Source organism: Caretta caretta, chromosome 20 (assembly GCF_965140235.1).
Source record: "Caretta caretta isolate rCarCar2 chromosome 20, rCarCar1.hap1, whole genome shotgun sequence".
Lineage (NCBI taxonomy): Eukaryota > Metazoa > Chordata > Testudines > Cheloniidae > Caretta > Caretta caretta.
The window spans coordinates 19992731-20016417 of NC_134225.1; the positions used below are offsets into that span (position 1 = coordinate 19992731).

The window sequence follows — 23687 nt, forward strand, 5'->3', positions numbered from 1 at the left end:
ACAGTTGGGTTCAATGGCTCTCAGCACCCCCACTACAAAAATTGTTCCAGCACCCCTAGCTATCAGTGGGTTTAGGGCTAACAGTGTCTGGGTTTAAGGGGTCTCTGTGTTAGGGGTCTCAGTGTTAGGGTTTACGGTAGAAGGGGGTGTCCATGTCTGGGTTTAGGGGGTGTCCGTGTCAGGGTTTATTCGATAGAAGGGGGTGAGATTAGTGATGTGAGTGTTCTCATGGTGGAAGGACATCTCCAAAGGAGATAGTTTTCAGCGTTTACTAAAGACGCTTAGGCTCTGGCCTGGCCTGATCTCCCCTGGGCATCGGTTCCCCAGCCTCTCAACTGAGAATGCCTTGTCCTCACCTCTCATGCGCTTTGTCCCGGGCTTAGTGATTTGCATTGCCCCAGAGGAGCGCAGCTGTCTTGGTGATTCACAGGCCAAAGTTTGGTCTTTGATGTCGCTGGGGTTTGATCCATTAACTGCACAGGAAGCTGCCTGGGGCGGGACCTGAGCACTGGCCTGGTGAGCTAAATTCTCTCACGCTGGTTTAATACGAAGCATCTCTATTGACTTGGATGGAGTTCCTCCACATTGGCAAAGGAGTAACTGCCATCAGAACCTGGCCCATTGCACGACAGGTGTTCATTAGCCAAAGGGAGGTTCAGCGATAGGTCTGGCCATGACTGAGAGTCCATTCTTGGGTAGCTTTCTAGGAAGCATGTGTTCTGCTATAATTTCCTATGCTGAGGGCCTGGGATTAATTCTTTCTTTCCATGGTACTCGGGGGACTTTCTTATCCCAAGCCTGTCCTTTGCTCCTCTTTAGAGAGGGTACAAGGGTGCTGAGCCTGATGTCTCTTTAACGGCTTTTGTGCTGATTGCATTGGAAGAGGCCAAGGACATCTGCAAGGATCAAGTCAATGTGAGTATCTCCGCACTGTAGATTCACTTCAACGTTCATACCCAGGTTTTCCCATCTTTCCATCCCCTATGAACCACACCCCATGGCATGTGGAATTTGCTGGGGAAGGAGCTAGTAAATCTGTATTTATTCATGCCATATATAAGCAAATTTAAAAAATGGTTTCTTCTAAGCTTATAGAAACAAAGTTTATAGATCCAGACCATTCTAGGAAGTTAGTGAAAAATGAATCGACATCCGGAATACCAGAAACATTTTACTTCAAACATTCGATTTTCCCTTTTGTCTTTAACAACAAAAACAGCACCCTCGCCCAAGCCCAGCACCCCGGGCGGTCACCTGGATTGCCTGCCCCTAAATCTGGCCCTGGTCTGTGATATCAGACCAAAGCTGCAAGAGAGGAGGATGAGATGACGTGGTGGGCCCGTACAAAGAGGGGATGAAGAGAATCATAGGTGCGGATGCTGTGGGTGCTCTGGGGCTCAAGCACCCACGGAAAAAAACCAGGGGGTGCTCAGCACCCACCAGCCACAGTGATTCTGCCCTGGCTGGCTGTCGATCAGCTGTTTGACAGGTCCCTGGGGCTGGCCACTGATCAGCAAGCGGCTGGCGGGAGGCGCTTAGGGGAGGGGACAGAGAAGAGGGAGCCGCGAGCTGGCAGGGGGTGAGGACTTTGAGGGAGGCGGTGGAGCGGGGGCAGGAAGAGGCAGAGCAAGGGTGGGGCCTCAGGGGAGGGGGCGGAGCAGGGATAGGAAGAGGTGGATAAATCATGCATGCGAATCGTGCATCAAAGTTGTGAAATGGGCGACAAATACAATAAAAAATAAGGTATTCAAAAATTTAACAAATGGGGGGGGGGATGCCAAAGACGCTCTGGGGCGCCATTTGGGCTAGGGCCGGCCCTGCCACAGACTTTGGTCTCACTCCTGATGACATTCTGCATGTGGTCCAGAAATGTCCCCTTTCGCTGCCCTCACATATCTCACTTCCATGCCTTCCTGCCTCTTCTGTCTTTCACCAGCACAAAATTCACTCTGAAATTTAATAAAGCTGGAAGCCACACGAATTCGTAATGTCTTAATGTAACCCAGACACCTCCTGGGTGTGGTGTTCCGTCCTATCTAGTGACACTGAGGCCACTTAGAGAGAGATTAATGAGTCTGCTCTAGAGCCTTTCGGGCTTTTAGTTCATGCAGTAGAGGCTCATGCATTTAGCTCCGCAGGTCTCAGGTTCGATCCTACCCGCCGACGACCAGGTTCTGTTAATGTTACATTAACACCACCCGAAACCTCAGCCTAACTCACGAGTTTGATTTTCTTTTGTTTTCTTTGTCACCTCCTAGAGTTTGGAAGGCAGCATCAGCAAAGCCACTGACTACTTAGCCCAAAGGTACCAGTCTCTAACCAGACCTTACACTGTGGCTCTTGCATCCTATGCCTTAGCGATGGTGGGGAAACTGAACACCGAGAAGGCACTCATGAAAGTTTCGAAAGGTAAATCAAGGCATCTTATCAACTACTGGAAAGATGTGGCCAAGACAGGATGGGGTTCAGGGAAGAGAAGCAAAGGAGGTTGGAGAGGGACTAATTTATGAGGAATGAATAACAGGCATAGATTTGTTCCTTTTGACCATATTTGAGATTGATCGGGCTGGGTGTAAATCCAGAGTAACTCTCCTGGGTTGAGTGGACTTACTCCAGATTTATACTTATGTGTCTGAGATCTGGATGTGGCAGAAACATATGGTATTACTTGACCTCAGGAGGAATCTGAGAGCCCTGTATATATATCTAAAGGATGTAAACCCCAAAGAGAAAGAGAGAGAACAGGGTGGGTCAAGAGGATGTAACTGAGCAAAGGGGAATTTCAGAGGATATAGAATAATATTACCCGCAAGGAAAATTGAGTTTGCCCCATTGTTTGGGAAAGTTAAAACAGGGCAGGACAAAGCTGTTGTCTATATATATCAATGTTATGTTGAAAGGTGCCAGGTGGGTCTTTGATCCCAAAACATTCACAGACCTTGGTGTCGCAGGGCGCAGACTCACCCGGCAGCGCCTCCTGCTGGTCCTCTTGGGGAATTAGCATCCAACCTCTGGAGCGCCCTCTTCAGGCCGGTGTCTCGCCGCCCCTGGCCCCCGTGTCCCTCCCGGACCCCAGTGCCCTTGTCTTGGGTGCTGCCCCCTGGCAGTACCCCCACAGTTCTGGGTCTCCCCCTCCCAGGGGAACCCCTACCCACTATCCCCACCTTGCCTAAGTCTTAGGCTACTGCCAGTCACCAGCTAGCCCCCGCTCCCTGGGGCAGACTGCAGTATAAGCCAGTCATCACAGGAGACGGGGTTTGGACCTGCTGCCTCTGCCTACCCGTGGCTGCCCCTGCAACCCCCTTAACTAATAGGTCTTCCCAGGCCTGCAGCCTGGGGCTTTCCTAGTCCCAAGCTCCCCGGCTCCCTTGGCCTTCCCCAGCCCTGCTCCCACTCTAGGTACTTTCTCAGCCCTTGCAGCCAGGTTCCCTCCAAGCTAGAGAGAATCTCTCCTGGATCTTCTGGCTCAAAGCCTTCATAGAGCCAGCTGGGCCCTGATTGGGGCATGGGCCCCAGCTGCCGCCACTTCCCCTGGTCAGCCAGGGTTTTACTTCCTTCCCCAGCCCCAGCCCTCTGCAGGACTTTTCCAACCCCTTCAGAGCTGGAGCGGGTGCTCACCCCGCTACACTTGGCCATGTTTACAGTACAGGGACTATAGTGGCACAGTTATGGTGCTGCCACTATGCTGGTATCACCCCATATTGTGGACGCAGACTGCACCGATGGAAGGGGTTTTCCACCTCTGTAGGAACTCCACCACCATGATCAACGATTGCGAGCTGAATGGAAGTATTTTTCCATTGACTTAGCTGTGTCTACACTAGGGGCTAGTTTGGCATAGCTATAGCGCTCCGGAAGGGTGTGTGTGTGTAGATTTTTCACATGCCCTGAGTGACTCAGCTATGACAAACAAAGTTTTAAGTGTAGACCAGGCCCTTGTTCAAGTTAATGGATGTGCCAGGCACTCTTTCAGACTCAGCGGAAGGAGCAATCAAGACTCTTTCTGTAGTAAACACGGCTAAAAACAATGTAACACAGCAAGGTCAAGAGCTAAGCCATGTGGGCTGAGGGGTTTCCCTGATTACAAATGCAGGGGCTAGTATGTTCATTTTGCACCCTGTGCGTTAGAGGCAGAAACAGGCTGAAAGCCTGGAGAAGTATTATGAAAGGAAGCAGAGAGACATTGCTTGTTGGGCCTAGAACTCACTTCAGAGGCGGACTTTGGGATTTCTCAGCAAGGAGGTTGCCTGCTGTTGGTTTCTCTTATGCTCTCTTATTTCTCTCTCTGCATTTTCGTAAGCAATCAGGTTTAAAGCAGAGAAGGTATCTGAGGCCTATGATCAATTCCTCATTGTAATTGAAACAATCCTCTAAGACCCCAAATATTGGGTAGCTGCTCAGCTTGAAAGGGGCAACAATCGGTTTGACTTACCAATCATCCGTGCAGAAAGTTGGGGGAAGGAGTCAGGCGATGGTATGACCCAGTCAGATCTGCTCAGAATGAGTGGATGTCCTGGGGAAGAGTCCTTTAGCGCGCCTTCTTTGCTGCTGCCTAGAGGGAAATCGCTGGGAAGAGCCAAACGCCTGCACCTTCAACATTGAGGGCACCTCGTACGCCTTGCTGGCCTTGCTGAAAATGAAGAAGTATGAGTTGACCGGTCCCATAGTCAAATGGCTGAGAGAGCAGAACTACTACGGAGGGGGATATGGATCTACCCAAGTGAGTATGATCCTTATAGCCCAGGGTATCCTTCCAAGACTGTGTTTTGTGGGAAGGTCTCCCCTCGGAAAAGATGGGATTCCGATCACTTGAGTCATTGTAGAAAGCCCTGGAGAATGACCAGTAGAGACCAATCCTGCATTGCCTGGGAGATGGGCAACGTGACCTATCAGGTCGTTGCCATTGTTAACCTAAGGCAGAGACCAGCATAGGAGCATGACTGAATCTTCTCACTTGAGGCTCCATCCTGCCAAGGTGATGGGTGCAAGCATGCTTCACTTTAAGACAGCGAGTTGTCCCCGGGGAGTCAATGGGCCTTCTCTTCTCATGGGCAGAAGCGCATGGGCGTCTGGACTCATTCTAGCATTTGTTTGTTTTTTGGCCGTTGGTCTGGAGACAGGGTACCAGGCGTGTAGGACCAACGGTCTGAGTCCATATGACAAAGCCAGGGTGGATCATGACTAATTTGAATTGATTTGGGTTTAATCCATCTCTAAGTAGAACTGTAAGGTTATGGGTTTTTGGATTCTTTTTTTTAAACTGTGCTTACACAAGCCACTGGAGAGGATAAAAACCCTACTGCTAGTGGCAGCTAAATAAAGATGGATTGTCCTCAGATATTGCTCCCTTCCCTGGAGTACGGGGGCCACTAGGAGCTATAGGGTCTGTCTGTGTCCAGCAGCCTCAGTAGAGAAGCCCCTTTACATTCCTTGCTACTGAGTCTTGTCTTTTCTCTACCTAAAAGGATGCTACAAGCTCTGCTGGGAGTGGTCTGTATTTTTGGAGTCACGGGCAGCGTGTTCTATCCCTAACGCTGTGCTGTGTGTGCCATACATGTCTCTATATATGTAACCCACACACCTCCTGAGTGTGATGTTCGGTCCCCTCCAGTGGCACCGAGATCACTTAGAGAGAGAGATTAATGTGTCTTCTACAGCCTTAGTTAAGGGCCACATGGCTTTTAGCTCATGCAGTAGAGGCTCATGCATTTAGCAAGAGGTTCCACGTCTGAGTCCCTGACAAGCCCCCACTTGTAATACCGATAGACCCCGGTCGTCAGTGGGCGGGATCGAACTTGGGATCTCTGGAGCTAAATGCATGAGCCTCTCCTACATGAGCTAAAAGCCACATGGGGCTTAGCTAAGGCTGTACAGCACACTCATTAATCTCTCTCGCTAAGTGGTCTCGGTGCCACCAGGAGGTGTCTGGGTTACATACACATAGAAGGAGCCACTATCTTGTTGTGCTCTGTCCAGGTGACAATTGGCCCCTGTTAATAGCTAGGGGAGATGGGAAACTAATTGACCATGCACGATTTACTTATTGACCATGGGTTCTATTCCTGGCTTGGCCACGTGCTTCCTGGGAGACCCTGGGAAAGCTACTTCCCTGCCCTGTGCCTCCGTTTCCCCATCTGTAAAATGGAGTTAAAGATATTGTACTGTTTTGTAAAGTGCTTGGAGATCTACTGATGAAACATATTACAGAGGTGCCAGGTAATATTATTATATAACCCTTTGCCTGCGTGACACCCAGTGGAACCCTGGTGTTTTCTTTCATTGTATTTTTGGTTCCTCTTCATTAAGAAGTCTCTTTAGAAGCTGTCAGATGTCCAGCACAATAGGACAATAAGGTATAACCCTTTTGTCTTCCTCCTGGTGTTCTAGGCTACCATCATGGTGTTCCAGGCTCTTGCGCAGTACCAGATAGACATTCCGCAGCACAAAGACCTGAATTTGGACGTTTCTATTCTCCTGCGGCACCATGCTAGTCCGATAAAGTACAGAATCTTAAATCACAACGCTCTGGTGGCCAGAACAGCAGAGGTATCATGCTTCTCTGTGTGATTAGTAGAGACCACTGATCATAGCGAAAGGGGATTTGACTAGAATCTCCTATCCAAACCCTTTGGGGAATGGGAGAGGGATTCAGATTCCTGGCACCAGCTCCAAATGCATCCACACTTTTGACTCAGATTTTTAAGACCAGAAGGGACCATTATGATCATCTCGTATGACCTTCAGCAGGTCAGAGGCCGGAGAACCTCACTTACTAATTTCTGCATCAAGCCCATAACTTCTAGCTGAGCTGTGAGATGTCTCTTAGATAGATATCCAGCCTTGACTGAAAGACTTCAAGTGATGGAGAATCCACCACATCCTGTCAGGCTCTAGGGTTTAGGCAGTGAGGCCTGGTGGTTGGAGCTGGCTGTAGAGTTGGGACTGGGCCAAGGGCAATGCTGAAATCAGGGTCTGGGGACAGGCCGTGGGTCAGAATCCACAGACAAGCTAAGTCAGGATTGAAGTCAGAGTCCGGATGCAGGCCAACGGTCAAAGCCAGGTTGGAGTCAGTCCGAGGGCCTGGGGGGGTCAGGAGGTGGATGCAGGCTGGAGCGGGTCTGTAACAGGGCTGGAATAAGGTCCGAGCAGGGCACAGATGAGGCTGAAGTGGGCAGGAACAAGGCTCGGGCATGGCTGGGGCAGGAACAGGAACTGGATCAAGGGCAGGCCAGAAGCCTGGGACATCTGTAATACTGCAAGGCCGGAGGAAGGTCCCTGGCCAACTAGTGGTGTTATGCAGAGTAACTCCCAGCTCTGATGGGGACAGTAAAATACTTGTGCCTGGGGGTTAGCTGGCCCAGGGCCTGACCAGGGATTGTCACTGCAGGCTCTGTTGGAGGGGTGAGTCACCGGAGCTGAGTGAGCAGCCCTGGGCTGGGGTTGCCTCACACATCCCAAGGTAAATTGTTCCAGGGTTAGTGACCTGGACTGTGTGGTTTTGAACTGAATCCAGAAGTAGGAGGGGATGGGTTGCTTTAGGCTTGGCATCTGGAGATCAAAGAGTTACTGCCTGGTAAGTAACCTTTTTTCTCCTTCATGCTAATGCCTCTGCAGAGTCCCCCCAGCCCCTCTGGGCGAGTGGCTGTCAATCTCACCAGCTTCATTTTCTTCATTAGCTTCATTTGCCCTGTCTTTAAATCATCATAATAATAATGAACTATAAAAGAAAATTAACCTTGGATCATCTTTACAGACCAAATGGAATGAGGACTTCACTGTGAAGGCAGAAGGAACTGGACAAGCAACCTTAACCGTAATGATAATTTATAACGCAAAGCTACGGGAGAAAGAAACTCAGTGTAAGAAGTTTGACCTGAGGGTATCGGTCGAAGAAGCCCGGGGTGGTAAGTAACTGCCCGTCTTTTCTCTTCTGAAGCTTGCTGTCAATCCTCAGATCTGGACAAATTTGGCTCAGTTACACCAGTTTAACTCCATGGGCAGCAGCGGATTTACACCAACCAACCACCATCTCTGCAATCACATTCTTAACTTTGGAAAGTATTTTTGTGAAGCTCCTTCAAACTCTCCCAGTTCCCAAGTCCTACAAAATTATACCCATAGGGCAGACACTAAATTATTACAGCTACCATATGTTCTAGGTTGCAACTAATGCAGGGTCATTCCAGATAAGGGAGGAGATGCTGCCTTCTCTCATTATGGCACTTGTTAGCAGCAGAGTTGGAGCATCGGATGTGGATGGGAACACAGGCCAGCTGCTCTGGATATTGTCTCCCTCTGAAGTAGAGATGAGCCCATGGCAGGGAGTCTGGTTAGAGTCCCAGACTTCCAGTGAACACATTTCCAGACAGCATGGGGGTGAAATCAGCATGGGACAGAAGGCAGGATCTTCAGCACCCAAAACACAAGCCTCTGCGGCTTGGTCTAAAGGAGCAATTTCCTTGAGCTGGGAGTAGCTGATTGTTAGAGTTGCTAGGGCTGGCCAGTAGAGGGAGCCATGACCACACATCAGGCCAGCATATGATAGATGGATCCAGGATTTTGGCACCTCTTGTTACAGAAACAGGAGCCAGCAGTACATTGTTCTGAACTTTCCCACCTGTCCAAGTTCACACCCACGGGTTCTCTCTGTTTCGGTCTCCTCTTTCTGCTAACTCTAGACCATATTTTGTTTGTGCCACCCAGCTGGGAGAGGCTTTTTAGTTTGCGTTCCCGGGATGGGAAGAGTTATTTATGGATTGCTGGAAGGGAGGGGAGGTTTATTGAGGGATTTTTCACACCTACTGTAGGACCTGTTTGATTACTAAGCCATGTTAGTGCACCTAAAAAACAAAAGAGGGTTATTCTGGCATGAAATTTACACTGAGATATTAATTTCTTTTCTCTTCTGCAATGTTTCTAGTTAAGAAGCCGGAAGGAGCAATGCGTTCAGTCTATATTAAAATCTGCATCAGGTGAGAACAATGCCCTTTAACGAGAGATGATAAATAGATGGATAGATGCAGTGGGTAGATGGACAGATGCAGGGGGTAGCTGGAGAATCCTGGGCTATGAATTTTTCTATGGAATTGCCAAAAAAGTTATGATAAAGCAACAGGAGCTGGTGGAGCGATCGCAAAATCAATGTTCAAGTGATGAATTCTGATCAAAAGGGTATTTTCTCTTCCCCTCGTTAGGTTCCTCAGTGTGGTTGATGCCACAATGTCCATCATCGATGTCTCCATGCTCACTGGCTTCTCACCAGACGTGGAGGATCTTAAGAGAGTATGTCAGTGTAATCTGAGAACAGGGAACGTAATAAACAATGCAGTGGTTTGGCTGGGGCTTTCAGATAAAAAATCCAAGGCACCAGGTGAATAGTCAGGCTCCAGGGTTAAACCTGGAGGGAGACCAGATGGCTCTAAGGATTGGTAACAGCTTTAGGAAACCGCAACCAGTTCTCTCCATCTTGAGGATGGAATGTCATCTCCCTTGGGCAGTTTTTGGGGGCCTTTTTGGGACTCAGCTCAGTTTCCTTGGGGATGGGTGTTCACATCTCTGTAACCAGCACCACAATTGGTGGGCCCTTTGTTGGCATTCATAGAGGAGATGCCAGGGGATGAATAGGCTATGAGCCTAACGTCCAAATTCACACACACAATCAGGGACCGGGGCAAGTTTTGCAAGTTGCGCCGGCTGCTTTGAAAATCTGGCAATACAAATCTAGGTCAGTTCAATCCTGCTTTATTGGATAGCAGATTGAGGGGCTGCTGTCATTTGACTGTGCATGCCAGAGCAGACTGCATTTGATACAGTCTCTGGTACAGTGGGGCCAGAATTTTAAAAAAATGGCTTCCCTTTAGACCCTCTGACCAACACGGTGAGGAGTTATTTGGGCCGGGAGAACCGTGGATATAGAAAAAGAGGCTGCACAAAAAAGCCAGGCCCCGAAGGAGTCACTGCAGTGAATTGCTGCCCTGGTATAAAATGAGGGTGGATTATTAGGCAAACAAACCCAGGGATGTTTCCAGCATTGGTGTTCTCCTCCTGCAGCTGCATAAAATCAGCCAGAATGCCAAACCAGAACCATAGTGTGCCCAGAGTTGCTGCTTGGCTTGTACTGAGCATGCTCAGTAACATCTACTGACACTGCTGCCCCCAGTGGCACTGCTCCACCCCCCTCCCCCCCCTCCCCCCCATCTGCAGGTCTGGGTCATCTCTGGCTGTGTACGCAGTGCTTCATGTGTGCCAGGGCTGAGCCCCGGCACCTCTGGGCCTGGCAGTTCGTAGCCCCGGCACCTCTGGGCTTGCTGCGTCAGTATGAAAGTAAAAAAGAAATAAATAAATTGCTTGAGCCCCGGCACCTCTTTCATTACAAATGTAGGCACTGTGCATACGGACACTGTGGTCACCGAACCTGGGACCTTTATCATGGAAAGCTCAACTTTTTCAGCGAGAGTACCAGCTCCGTTAGCTGTGGATAGAGTTGCCAACTTTCTAATCACACAAAACCGAAGACCCTTGCCCCGTCCCGTCCCTGAGGCCCCCCCCGCCTCATCCCTTCTCCAACATATCGCCCCCTGCTCATTCCATCCCACCTCCCTCTGTCGCTCACTTTCCCACACCCTCACTCACTTTCACCGGGCTGGGGCAGGTGGTTGTGGTGCAGGAGGGGGCAAGGGCTCCGGCTGGGGATGTGGGCTCTAGGGTGGGGCCGGGGATGAGGGTTTTGAGGTGCAGGAGTGGGTCCGGGCTGGGGCCAAGGGGTTTGGAATGTGGGAGCGGGCTCAGGGCTGGGGCAAGGGGTTGGGGTGCACGAGGAGGTTCATGCTGCGGGCTCCAGCCAGGCAGCACTTACCTCAGACGGCTCCTGGAAGCAGTGACATGTCCCTCCAGCTCCTAGGCAGAGGGGCCAGGGGGCTCTGCGCACTGCCTGCAGCCGCAGGCACCGCCCCTGCAGCTCCCATTGGCCACTGTTCCTGGCCAATGGGAGCTGTGGAGCTGGCGCTCGGGGTGGGGTTAGTGTGCTGAGCCCTTGTGGCCGCTCCTGCGCCTAAGAGTCGAACATGCCGGCCGCTTCCGGGAGCTGTGCGGAGCCAAGACAGGCAGGAAGCCTGCCTTATCCCCATTGTGCTGCTGACCGGAGCTGCCAGGGTCCCTTTTCGACCAGGTGTTCTTCCTGAAAACCAGATGCCTGACAACCCTAGCTGTTGAGTAAGTAGCAGGCTAGTATCCTCCATGCAGATCCTCTCATGGGAGACGTGATCACAAGCATGACACCACTGAGTCACGTAGTGAGATGATGGATTTTTTTTCACTCAGCTGCAGGACTTTCACAGAGACGGTGCCTTACCCACAATGCCTCTTGTTTTTCCTTCTTCACATTTAGCTTTCCCAAGGGGTCGACAGATACATTTCCAAGTTTGAAATCGACAAAGCCCTGTCCGACAGAGGCAACCTCATGATCTACCTGGACAAGGTAAAGACTCGACAAGGAGCTTCTCTGATTCTGTGTTCATTTCATGGGCCCCTGCTGAGCCAAACTGCATTCCCAGATACACCCTGGCATCCCCGCAGACGTCAGCAAGTTGACAAACTGCAACCCCTGGCTGAATTTGACTCACTGGCCCAGATTCAGGCTTTCCACTAGGAACAACTGAATGGTCCAGATCCTCAGCTGGTGTACGTGGATGTAGGTCCATTGACTTCAGTGGGAAATACAGCATCTGACATTAAGGTTGAATTTGCTTCTCTGTGTCATTCACTTCTTCTTTCCTTGCTCCTTTCACTTCTCTAGTTCTTCTTTCCTCCATCTGCCTCACTTTCTCTTTGCCCTCTTCTTTCCCCAACATCTCCCTTTCTTTTATTCTTTTTCATTCTCTCTTTTCCATCCAGCCACCCTTCGGCCTAAGCAATCCTGTTATTTCCCCCCCACCCAGGTTTCGCACAGAGAGGATGAATGCCTGCAGTTTAAAGCTCACCAGTTTTTCGAAGTTGGTCTCATTCAGCCGGCATCCGTCACAGTCTACGACTATTACAACATAGGTAACAGATCGCAGCTCTCCTCACCATTAAAGGCACCATGGCTTCAAATTCTGCTCTGGGTTACATTGGTGTCATTACTTCTTGCAGTCTCTTGCTGAAATACTTGGTTATCATTATCCCCGTGTAACAGAGGGGATGCACTGAGATGTTAAGAGATTTGCCCTCAGGTAAGCCCTAGACAGCTAGTAGCACAGCTGGGAGCAGATTGCCAATTCAGAGCTCTAAGTACAGCTTCCGCATACACAGTCCCCTCCCACCACTGGAAATAGAACCCAGGCGTCCTGAATCCCAATCTCCTGCTCTACACTAGCTCACACTCCCGTCTCTACTTTCCCAGATTATGGTACCCCTTTCAGGAGTCTGATTTGTCATGCATGCCCCAAGTTTCACCTTACTTAAAAATGACTTGCTTACAAAATCAGACATAAAAATACAAAAAATACATTTCAGTGTGAGACCTGAGCCTGTTTTCGCTTGTGAGCCTTGTCATTCGGCGGCTGGAGAGCGGCAGCTGCTGGCCAGGTTCCCAGCTCTCAAGGCAACGCCGCCGCCAGCAGCAGCGCAGAAGTTAGGGTGGCATGATCTGATTTTGCTACCCTTACTTGTGCGCTGCCCTTCCGTGCTGAGCGGCCAGAGAGCGGCGGCTGCTGGCCGGGGAGTTCCTGTTCTTTGTGGTAAATAAGGACGATTTTTTCAATCCTGCTCCCACCCCGCCCCACAGTCTCTACTCCCACTCCCACCCGCTCCTGCATTGTTTGTTGAATTTTTATCCCACTCCCGCTATTACGGCAGTGGGACCTGAGGGATCCCAGTCCTGCTGCAGGGCTCTAGAGCCTGTTGTAAAACTAGGCAAATATCTAGATAAGTGAACATACCCCCTGGGGTACTGCTAGGGTATGTGTCGCCCTGGTTGAGAACTCCTGGATTAGAACTCAGGGGTTTCAGACTCATAGACTTTAAGGCCAGAGGGGACCATCTTGATCATCTAGTCTGACTTCCTGCCCACCTCCCAGTTCCTCCTGTTCTAACATTACCTCATGCTGGAAATATGTGGTCACACTCATCACCTTAACGCACCCATGCAAAGGTAGGCAAAATAATAAGGGGAACCTCTGACTACAGGTAATAATGATCCTACTGGCCCTCTCCCCGCATTTTACCTCCAGAGGTGGATTTGCTGCTAGCATGATTAAGAGGGTGTATCCAACAAGCACCAGCCCATCATTTCAAGCTGATGGTTTCCTATAGCTAAGAAAGTTGTTCCCACAGACTGCTGCTCCCTTCCCCAGGGTCACCCAGTGGGACTTCCGCTTGAGTAAGGGCTTCAGGGTTGTCTCCCAGGTGCTGTAAATCATGGCCGTTGTTCTGCAGGAAGGGTAGTAATCCGTGTCTCTGATCTTTCTCTAGATGACCGGTGCACCAAGTTCTACCGCCCATCTAAGCAGAGCGGGCTCTTCAATAAGCTCTGTCACGGGGAAGTCTGCCGGTGTGCAGAAAGTAAGGAGAATTCTGTCTCTGCTTACATCTCTGGTGGGGGCTCCCCTGTCAGCTTTACCAGCAAACATGCAGTCCCAGGGCCCCCCAGCATCAGCCCCTCAGTCGCTCATCAGGGCTTCTCCTTCCCTATGGGCTCTGGATGATTCTCACATATGATACAGGCTCACGGCAGCCACAGGCAGGATGGTCCCTGGGTTTGTCCCCCAGCCTGGAGTTCTGACTCTTGGCCAGCTGTGTCCCTGCTACAGCACCACCACATACAGGAATGGTGGGACCAGGGTCGGGATGAGGGCGCCCTCAGTGGAAATATGTGGGGGATGCACCCCCACATAAAGTCATGCACGCCTGGGGAAGGCAGGCAAGAGAGGAACCAGAAGGGACTGCAGGGCCTGGGATTGGGCCAGGGAGCGGAACCCTGAGGGGCTGGAATCGGCCATGGAGGAGGTAGGAACCCCCGGGACCCACCTTCCCAGTCTGAAGCCTACCCCTCACCACGCAGAGTCTCAATATCTTCCTTCACTCCGTCTCCTATCCCTCCTCCCCTGCATTCGCAAAGGGTTTCCACTCTCCCTGACCACCTACCCTCACCCTCACAAATGACCAGGGATGAGTATAAAGATATTGCTCGGGCTTGCAGGAGTGAAATCGGGAAGGCCAAATCACACCTGGAGTTGCAGCTAGCAAGAGATGTTAAGAGTAACAAGGGGTTTCTTCAGGTATGTTAGCAACAAGAAGAAAGTCAAGGAAAGTGTGGGCCCCTTTCTGAATGAGGGAGGCAACCTAGTGACAGAGGATGTGGAAAAAGCTAATGTACTCAATGCTTTTTTTGCCTCTGTCTTCACGAACAAGGTCAGCTCCCAGACTGGGCAGCACAGCATGGGGAGAAGGTGACCAGCCCTCTGTGGAGAAAGAATTGGTTCGGGACTATTTAGAAAAGCTGGACGAGCACAAGTCCATGGGGCCGGATGCGTTGCATCCGAGAGTGCTAAAGGAGTTGGCGGATGTGATTGCAGAGCCATTGGCCATTATCCCTGAAAACTCATGGCGATCGGGGGAGGTCCCAGATGACTGGAAAAAGGCTAATGTAGTGCCCATCTTTAAAAAAGGGAAGAAGGAGGATCCTGGGAACTACAGGCCAGTCAGCCTCACCTCAGTCCCTGGAAAAATCATGGAGCAGGTCCTCAAGGAATCAATTCTGAAGCACTTAGAGGAGAGGAAAGTGATCAGGAACAGTCAGCATGGATTCACCAAGGGCAAGTCATGCCTGACTAATCTAATTGCCTTCTATGACAAGATAACTGGTTCTGTGGATGAAGGGAAAGCAGTGGATGTGTTGTTCCTTGACTTTAGCAAAGCTTTTGACACGGTCTCCCACAGTATTCTTGCCAGCAAGTTAAAGAAGTATGGGCTGGATGAATGGACTATAAGGTGGATAGAAAGCTGGCTAGATTGTCGGGCTAAACGGGTAGTGATCAATGGCTCCATTTCTAGTTGGCAGCCGGTATCAAGTGGAGTGCCCCAGGGGTCGGTCCTGGGCTGGTTTTGTTCAATATCTTCATAAATGATCTGGAGGATGGTGTGGATTGCATCCTCAGCAAGTTTGCAGATGACACTAAACTGGGAGGAGTGGTAGATACACTGGAGGGTAGGGATAGGATACAGAGGGACCTAGACAAATTGGAGGATTGGGCCAAAAGAAATCTGATGAGGTTCAACAAGGACAAGTGCAGAGTCCTGCACTTAAGATGGAAGAATTCAATGCACCGCTACAGACGAGGGACCCAATGGCTCGGCAGCAGTTCTGCAGAAAAGGACCTAGGGGTTACAGTGGACGAGAAGCTGGATATGAGTCAACAGTGTGCCCTTGTTGCCAAGAAGGCCAATGGCATTTTGGGATGTATAAGTAGGGGCATTGCCAGCAGATCGAGGGATGTGTTCGTTCCCCTCTATTCGACATTGGTGAGGCCTCATCTGGAGTCCTGTGTCCAGTTTTGGGCCCCACACTACAAGAAGGATTTGGAAAAATTGGAAAGAGTCCAGCGGAGGGCAACAAAAATGATTAGGGGACTGTAACACATGACTTATGAGGAGAGGCTGAAGTAACTGGGGATGTTTAGTCTTCAGAAGAGAAGAATGAGGGGGGATTTGATAGCTGCTTTCAACTACCTGAAAGGGGGTTCCAAAGAGGATGGCTCTAGACTGTTCTCAGTGGTAGCAAATGACAGAACAAGGAGTAATGGTCTCAAGTTGCAGTGTGGGTGGAGATTTAGGTTGGATATTAGGAAAAACTTTTTCACTAGGAGGGTGGTGAAACACTGGAATGCGTTACCTAGGGAGGTGGTGAAATCTCCTTCCCTAGAAGTTTTTAAGGTCAGGCTTGACAAAGCCCTGGCTGGGATGATTTAGTCGGGGATTGGTCCTGCTTTGAGCAGGGGGACCTCCTGAGGTCCCTTTCAACCCTGATATTCTATGATTCTATGATTCTGTGATTCTCCAATGGCAACCCCACCTGCCAATCACATGGAGAGCTGGCAGCAGGACATAGAAGCAGAATTTCTCTTGTCGGCTGGATGACCGGGAGGGAGCGGGTATTGGAGAAGTCAGTTCCTCCTCTCTGCCCATCAGGGCCCTGGGGGCTGGGCTAAGCCAGCTGATCCGTGGAGTGGGGCTGCACACATTGAAGCAGGGCAGTCTGGGATGCAGGAGTTGCTGGGTTTCCAGCCATTCCGATGGGGATGCTCCTCCCTGGTTATGAAACTTCCGTGGAAACATACCAGCTGTTTCAGTGGTTGGAATCCGGCCTGGGGGGTAGTGACATGAAGTCAGGCACTTCTTTAAAATATGTGGGTCCTCTCATTCCAGGATGCCCACAGCTGGCACCCCTCAGCCCCCTGCTGTCAGTTTCAGCACAGAGGCCAAGTATTGGATGAGCCATGAAGGCTCCACTCCCCGCTGACTCTTGGGAAGGGATCCTCTAGAAGAGGGTGGAGACCCATTCGTGGGGCCCTTGTTCAGTGGGGAACTTGCTGTAGCCCTGCAGTCTGCCAGGCATACAGAGAGGTATTCAGTCTCCAGATCTGTCGTTCCCATCACCTTTGATTTCCCATCTGCAGCTCCACTAAGTCCCGAGACAAGGCTCCTCCTGGCACTGACCCAGGTAGATATCCACCAGTGCAGAGAGGGAAGATAGCTGAGATTGCCAGGCCTATTTATGGTCCTTGGTTATTTCATATATCCAGAAAGAGTTCCTCTGGGCAACATCTACTGATTCCTTTGCAGAGCTGTCTGAGTCTGTCGGCTCAGGATCGCCTCATTTAGACTCTGCAACCTACCTCTCCATCCCTTGTTTCTTCTTTTACTGTGCCCCATAACACAGGTGCTGACTTTTATTTTTCCTGGTGGGTGCTCCACCCCCACTCTGCCCCTTCCCCTGAGACCCCCCATTCGGTCTGCCACTTTTTGCCCCGGCTCTGTCCCCTTCCCCGAGGCCCCCTGCCCGCTGCTCTCCGCCGAATGCCTCCTGCCAGCCGCCAAACAGCTGATCTGCAGCCCCGCCAAATGGCTGTGGCTGATGGGTGCTGAGCACCTGCTATTTTTGTTCCATGGGTGCTTGAGACCCGGAGCACCCACGGCACTGGCGCCTGTGCCCCATAACGTGATGGGTGGTTGGCTTCATGGCCACTCCCTTGTCGGAGGAGGTGGGCCTGTCACTGTCTGGACTAGCATGGCTCACCCAGGATTCAAATAGGTGGGCACCTGTGGGTCACTAATAGCAGAGCTGAAACTATGGTCTCCTTTGGTGATTCTCTACCCCATCCTCCTTCCCCATAGAAAACTGCTTCATGCAGCAGAAGATAGAGGGTCCCATCACCCTGAACAAACGAATGGAGGAAGTCTGCGAACCTGGAGTGGATTATGGTAAATCTGTGATTTGGATCTGCTGAGTCTTTTTCCATGAGGAGAGCGCAGAGACAGGGTTCGGAATTCGGTTTGGATTGTAAAGTTTGCCCTGGAGGTTGAATCAGGGGTAAGGTCAGAAGGCAGAAACCTGTTAAGGTTTCTGAGGCAGAAACCTGATGAGATTTTGGGGCCTTAAACTCCCAGAAATGAACAAGATCAGATGACTGTTTAAGATTCAATCTAACCCTAAGTATTTATCTGCCCCCCACTTCCCTAGTATCTGAGCACTTCACAATCTTTAACGTGTTCATCCTCACAACCTCCTGTGAGGCAGGGCAGTGCTATTATCCCCATTGTACAAAAGGGGAAACTGAGGCACGGAACGACTAAGTGACTTGCCCAAGGTCACGCAGCAAGTCTGTGGTGGAGCAGAGAAATGAACCCCGGTCTCCAGCTATCGCCCACACCATGGGACCATCTTTCTCACAGCCAGTTTGGGGAGTCAGTTACACACTGAATTCTTGACAGAAAAGTACTGCAGACCTTCAACTGGTGTTTTGTATGTCTTCCTTTTTTAAAGTGTATAAAACCAAGCTTGTTAGAACTGAAGAAGTGGGCGGTTCTGACTACTACATCATGGAAATTTTGGAAATCATTAAAGCAGGTAAGAGCTCCCCTTCTAAAATCAGGGTGCAATTTCTTTGAATGGCCTTTGGGATAAAGGCCTGCATAATTGCTGTTTCAGAGTAGCAGCCGTGTTAGTCTGTATTCGCAAAAAGAAAAGGAGTACTAGTGGCACCTTAGAGACTAACCAATTCATAAGAGCTATTTCTCTTCTCCAGAGGAAGTGCTAAAGCAAGGCTAATCTACTCTCATGCTCCAGGGCATTAACCTGTAGCCACATGGGGACAAGAAAGAATTTGCTCAACCCACTGAGGCAGCCATGCCATGAAAAGGCAGACAAAATAACAGGGGGGAACCTCTCACTGTGTTCAGCCTGGCGCAATTGGCCAGTCTCATTATGGGCTTTTTCAACCTTCTTCTGAAGCAATTGGCATTGGCCATTGTGGGAGTCAAGACCCCAGACTTGGTGGCCCTTTGGCCCAAGCTGCTATAGGGGAGGTGGAGTCTCTCTTCCTCAATGCTGACTTTTATAAATCGATATAAAGACAAAGTAAGCAGGGATCTAACTGAGCTCAAAGCGGCTTCACTCACTGGGAGCTGATATGACTGTTCTAATTATTTGTATTACCTGAGATTAGGGGCCCCTTGTGCTAAGCACTGGACATACCCAGATACAACCCCTGCCTTGACGAGGTTACAGTCTAAATCGACACTGGGTGGATTTATTAGCCCCATTTCACAGGTGGGGAATTGAGTCACAGGGAGATCGAGTGACTTGTTCAAGGTCACACAAGGAGTCTGTGGCAGAAACAGGAGCTGAGGCCTGAACTCTTCAGGCCAGCCCGGTGCCGCAACCACAAGATGGTCCTTCCTGTCTCTAATGACTGCTGGAGATTCAGTGATTGGTTATCACAGCAGTCGCACTGGGGCTGAATTTGTACTGAAATCTCAAGAGAACGCCTAGGAGTCACCTCTTCTCTGTTCCTTTCGTCTTCATCCCTCTCCACCCTGTACTATCTCCTCGTCACTCTGCTCTTATGTGTGAGATCTTTTTTCACTTTTCCCCGTCCCCCCAGGGACTGATGAAAATCCACAAGGAAAAACTCGCCCATTCATCAGCCACATAAAATGCAGGGAGTCTCTGAGGCTGGAGCGTAACAAAGACTACTTGATCTGGGGACTCAGCACCGACTTGTGGCCCAGGAAAGCTGAGTAAGTAGCCTCCTGTGGTTACCCTGCGTTAGTCACTTTCAAGCCGACACGCCCTTAATTAATTACCCTATCAATTTTAAGTACCTATCAGGCCACCATTACTGTACTTTCTGAGAGCCTCACAATATTGAATGTATTTATTCTCACTATGGGAGGCAGGGCAGCGTTATTACCCTCATTTAATGGATGGGTAAACTGAGGCACGGATAGCCTAAGGTCCAGGTCCTCAAAGGTATTGAGGCACCTAACTCCCACTGACTGGCCTTCGGTGACCTCTCCAAAGTACCCAAAGGAAGTTTCTGGAGTTGCTGGGAATTTAATCCAAGTTCGCCTCGTCGTCTAACCCTGGACCACCATTCCCCGCAGGGGCTACCCAACTATTTCACCAGCACAAATCACATTCACAGTGCAATTTCAAGGTCCCTGCATCCAGCCACAGTTGTTCCCAAATCACTTACGTTTAAACTTGGTGGAAATATATTTAATTAGGGTAGAAACTGCACCTAACCATGAGCTTCACCAACAAAGATGCAGCTCACAGAGGCTAAAAGTTCCATCCTCATGCTATATATATATGGAGCATTGCATGCTGGGATCTGTAGTCTCTCTGTAGTCTGAGTGTAAGCTGGCTGTTTGGGGAGGCTGGCCCCCGGCCCCGCCCATTCTCCACCCATCCCTCCCGCTGGAGCCCCAAGCCCACCACCGCGGCTGCCAGCCCCAGACCTGGGCTGCTCTAGCCAGCCAGCCTGAGCGCCCACAGCCCTGAAGTGTTGGGCACCATGGCCCCAGGACCCCCTGCCCAGGAGCGCCATGTGCTGCGGCCCCTGAGCCCCCAGCCTCAGAGCGCCATACGCTGCGGCCCCCCGTGCCTCAAGCACCACCAGCCCTGGAGCGCCAGGGAGCCCCAGTGCTGCGGGGCCCCTGCACTGGGGGCGCCCATCTGCCTCAAGTCCCGAGCCACAGGCCAGCCTGCACTTGCCTCAGCCCCCTTGGGGAAGAGGAGCAGCCTGCATGGGCTGTGGCCAGGGGGAAGCAACGGGAAGCAGGAGGGGGCTCAGGGCAGAGCATGAGTGGGGCCACGCCTGGCTGTTTGGAGGGACTCAGCCTCCCCTGGCCCGCCATACGCGCTACCTATGCCCTTAGGCAAACCTGGCTGCCCTTGAGGAACTGAGCCAACAAATTGGACACATTCTGTGCTTCACTGCTCACCCTTCTGCCTGTCTGTCCCAGGCTATCCTACATCATTGGCAAGGACACCTGGATCGAGAAGTGGCCCAACGAGGATGAATGCCAGGAGCCGGATTTCCAGAACGTCTGCCAGGAATTCCTTGAGTTCTCTGAAGCCATGACCATGTTTGGCTGCCCAACCTAAACTTGGACCCAGCTTTCCCAGCGGCCCCAATGGGACAGTGTGAGCTGAGACGGAGTGTTACACTCAGGTGGAGACATCTCCACTCAGAGTCCCAATGCTGCTGACTCTCGCCACTAGCCCTGTCCTCTTGGGGGTTTCGCTCTCTTCTCTTCTTGTTGTTTCTATATATATAAACGGCTGATTTCTTACCCTGGTCTGCTGTGTGACTTTTTACCAATCTTTACATAGTCTGCAAAATAGCTTTATAAGTAACCAGCTACTAGGATCATGGGTGCATGAGAAAGACCTTAAATTAGATTAGGATGGACAAGCATGAATGGGTGGTTAGATACGCATGGATGGATATTTGGGAGCGAGTCTTCTCTACCTCTGTGTGCCTAGAGTGACCACACAACACGTTTTTGCTGGGACAGTCCCTTTTTTCAGCCCTGTGCCGGCTGGCACCATGGAGGTACACAGACGCTCTCCACCAAAATCCACAGCGCCACCAGATGCCGCTGCTGAACAGAATTCTGCCCAGATACCACTGGGATGGATATCAAATAAATTCTTGGAGTTACAACAAGAATGAAACAACTTCACAGCTATGAAACTCCACTAAGAGAGAAGGATTATACACATTTCCCAGGTGGGTAAACTGAGGCACAGAATGCTCATGTGACTCACCCATAACAGGACAGTGATAGAATTAGGAGTGGAGGAGTGGTAGAATCTTTGTGCTCTAAATGCTGGACAATATTCCCTCGCTGTTCTGAGTATAGAACCCAGGAATCCTGACCCCTAGTTCCCTGTTTCAATCAACAGACATCCCACGTACATGGACATAGCTTCCCACACTCAGGAGCGGAACCCAGAAGACCTTTGTCTCCTGCCTTGATTATGCAAATAAATCAGACAACTTGCACCTCTTGTGTTTTTATAATTTTTTTTGGCCTATATGTTTTGCTTTTCTTTCTCATTCTTTGTGTCTGTATTTTTATGACTAGCCTGTTTGTCAGAGCTGTTTTAGTTATGTTCACAGGCAAGAAAGGGGCTGCAAGGTATCTTCTTCTTTTTTTGCAATGGGAGAAGCCAGTGTCACATTGCAGCAATCTGCAAGTTCAGATTATTTAATAGGTATATTACAGTGGTACATAGGAGCTGCCTCCCTTCATTGTGCTAGGTGCTGTATGAACAAAAAACAAAAAGTCCCTGCCCCAAAGATCGTACAGTCTGATTATTTATTGTGTGTATCACAGAAGCACCTAGAGGCCCCGATCAAAAATGGGAAGTATCTGGTTGTAGGTGCTGTACACCTGTACAACAAAGAGACAGTCCCTGCCCCGGAGAGCAATGTGAACCTGGGGGAGGGACGGGTCAGAGTTGGAAAGTTAAGCACATGAGCGTTTGCAGGATCAGGGCCTGAGTATTAGGGATGTTTACCTTGGCTTCAGCTTTGGCTTTGAATTTCTTGTCAATTTCAGGGGTAAATTTGGGGCAGCTGGTGCGGTAACCCAGCCCCCTGACTCAAAACTCTGGCCACCTTCTTTCCCCCTTGCAAACATTCGGTGCTTAGAACTGTCCCATTGCAACAGCCCTGTTGTGGGGCGGCCTCCTCCCACGCATCCCCTCATGGCCTCAAGCCAGTCCAGCAGGCAGCCCCCTGCCTCAGTTTCCCGCTTTCGAGGGGCTTCTGCAATAACTCACAAGCCCTTTCACAGTCTATTTCAGGTTTGGGTTTATTCAATGAACAAATATTTCAAAATAAAGTTTGCCAGTCCTTCCTCAAGTGCATCCATGCGCACCTCTTTATCAGGTCACCCCCAGACTTTTCCTGCCTGTTGTCCCACTCTCCACGTCCCAGCTGGCTGCACTGGAGTCTAGTCACCCTACAGCCTCTGTGCTAGTCTCTGCAGTCAATGATTTTAGTTTAGTATCCATTTATTGTGTGATGTTATCATTAATCAATGTGTTATATTACATATATTCATTGTATGTTCACCGGAGTTGATTTGTAGGATTATAAAAGTATAAGATTGATCAGTATTTAGGGAACTGCGTAGTAGACATGAGTAAGACAAGCTGAAACGCAAGAACCTGTAGACTGAGGCCTGCAAAACTTTAGCTTAGCTATTTTAGGCATTGGAGAGAAGAAATGATGGCGCAAGGCCATGACTGAGAAATAACCCAAAAACTTATGGGAAAGAGGTACCAACTGGTAATATTCCGAAGGTATAAGGTCTTAAATTTAAATAATAAAATGCTGTAACAACAGATAGTGTCTCTAACATGTGCCTTAACCGCAAGATAAAGATGGTACGCCAACGTTAATGAGAACCTACATGGCCTATAGAATTCAGGGTCCTGTTTGGTTTGGCCTGTTGTATTGTTCTCTGGTTCATTATACACGGTTTATTAAATTATGTGCGGGTATCAGACCCAGTGATCAGTGATTTTAAGGACACTGTGGCAATCCAAGATGGAGTCTGAAAACTGTGGCAATCCAAGATGGAGTCTGTACACTGTCAGCCTGGTCTGGATAAAACTGGACTGAACGGGTTTTTCCCGCCACTGGGCGACCGCCAAGGTTCCATCACCTCAGACTGTTTCCCGCCTTTCTGCGGATCGTACCATGTTTCCCCGCCATAGAGTCTGTGAAAGACCTGGGATCACGGGCTGATGGGACAGTCCACCATAGCGACCGGGTGCGGGGTTTCGGGTCTCCGGGGCACTCGTGCATCAGCGAAGAACACCCTTCGTGCCCGGGGCGAAAGGAAAAGAAGACGACACATTATCATCTTACCGCTCCTGCGCCCGGGGAACGTCGCCATCCCGAGGGTCCCTGGCCCGCGTCTTCTGTCCTCCTGCCGGAACCACGCCCGTATCGATCAATCCACGAGGGGGCCAACCGACTCTAACACCATCTTGGAGGATGGGGGTATGTCGGTAGGTATGACTGGTCCATGGTACTTCTCTCTAGGAATTGTACATGCTGTGACATTTATCACTTTGCTGGTAACGTTAACCAAACTGCTAAAAGGTAGACGCTCTTGTATTTTCG

General features: G+C 50.2%; 1 protein-coding gene across 1 annotated transcript in view; it reads left to right on the forward strand.

The window, feature by feature from the left end:
• Positions 1-20835, forward strand: part of LOC125627805 (complement C3-like) — a 56519-nt gene extending 35684 nt beyond the window's left edge. Inside the window, exons 27-40 of the mRNA XM_075121786.1 lie at positions 820-915; positions 2259-2409; positions 4557-4720; positions 6388-6546; positions 7754-7904; positions 8921-8972; positions 9195-9282; positions 11387-11476; positions 11937-12042; positions 13450-13539; positions 17371-17457; positions 18020-18103; positions 19140-19275; positions 20506-20835. Of these exons, the coding sequence (XP_074977887.1) occupies positions 820-915; positions 2259-2409; positions 4557-4720; positions 6388-6546; positions 7754-7904; positions 8921-8972; positions 9195-9282; positions 11387-11476; positions 11937-12042; positions 13450-13539; positions 17371-17457; positions 18020-18103; positions 19140-19275; positions 20506-20647 (1596 nt within the window). The 3' untranslated portion in view covers positions 20648-20835. The remainder of the gene's footprint in view (positions 1-819; positions 916-2258; positions 2410-4556; positions 4721-6387; positions 6547-7753; positions 7905-8920; positions 8973-9194; positions 9283-11386; positions 11477-11936; positions 12043-13449; positions 13540-17370; positions 17458-18019; positions 18104-19139; positions 19276-20505) is intronic.
• Positions 20836-23687: the final 2852 nt, after the last annotated feature.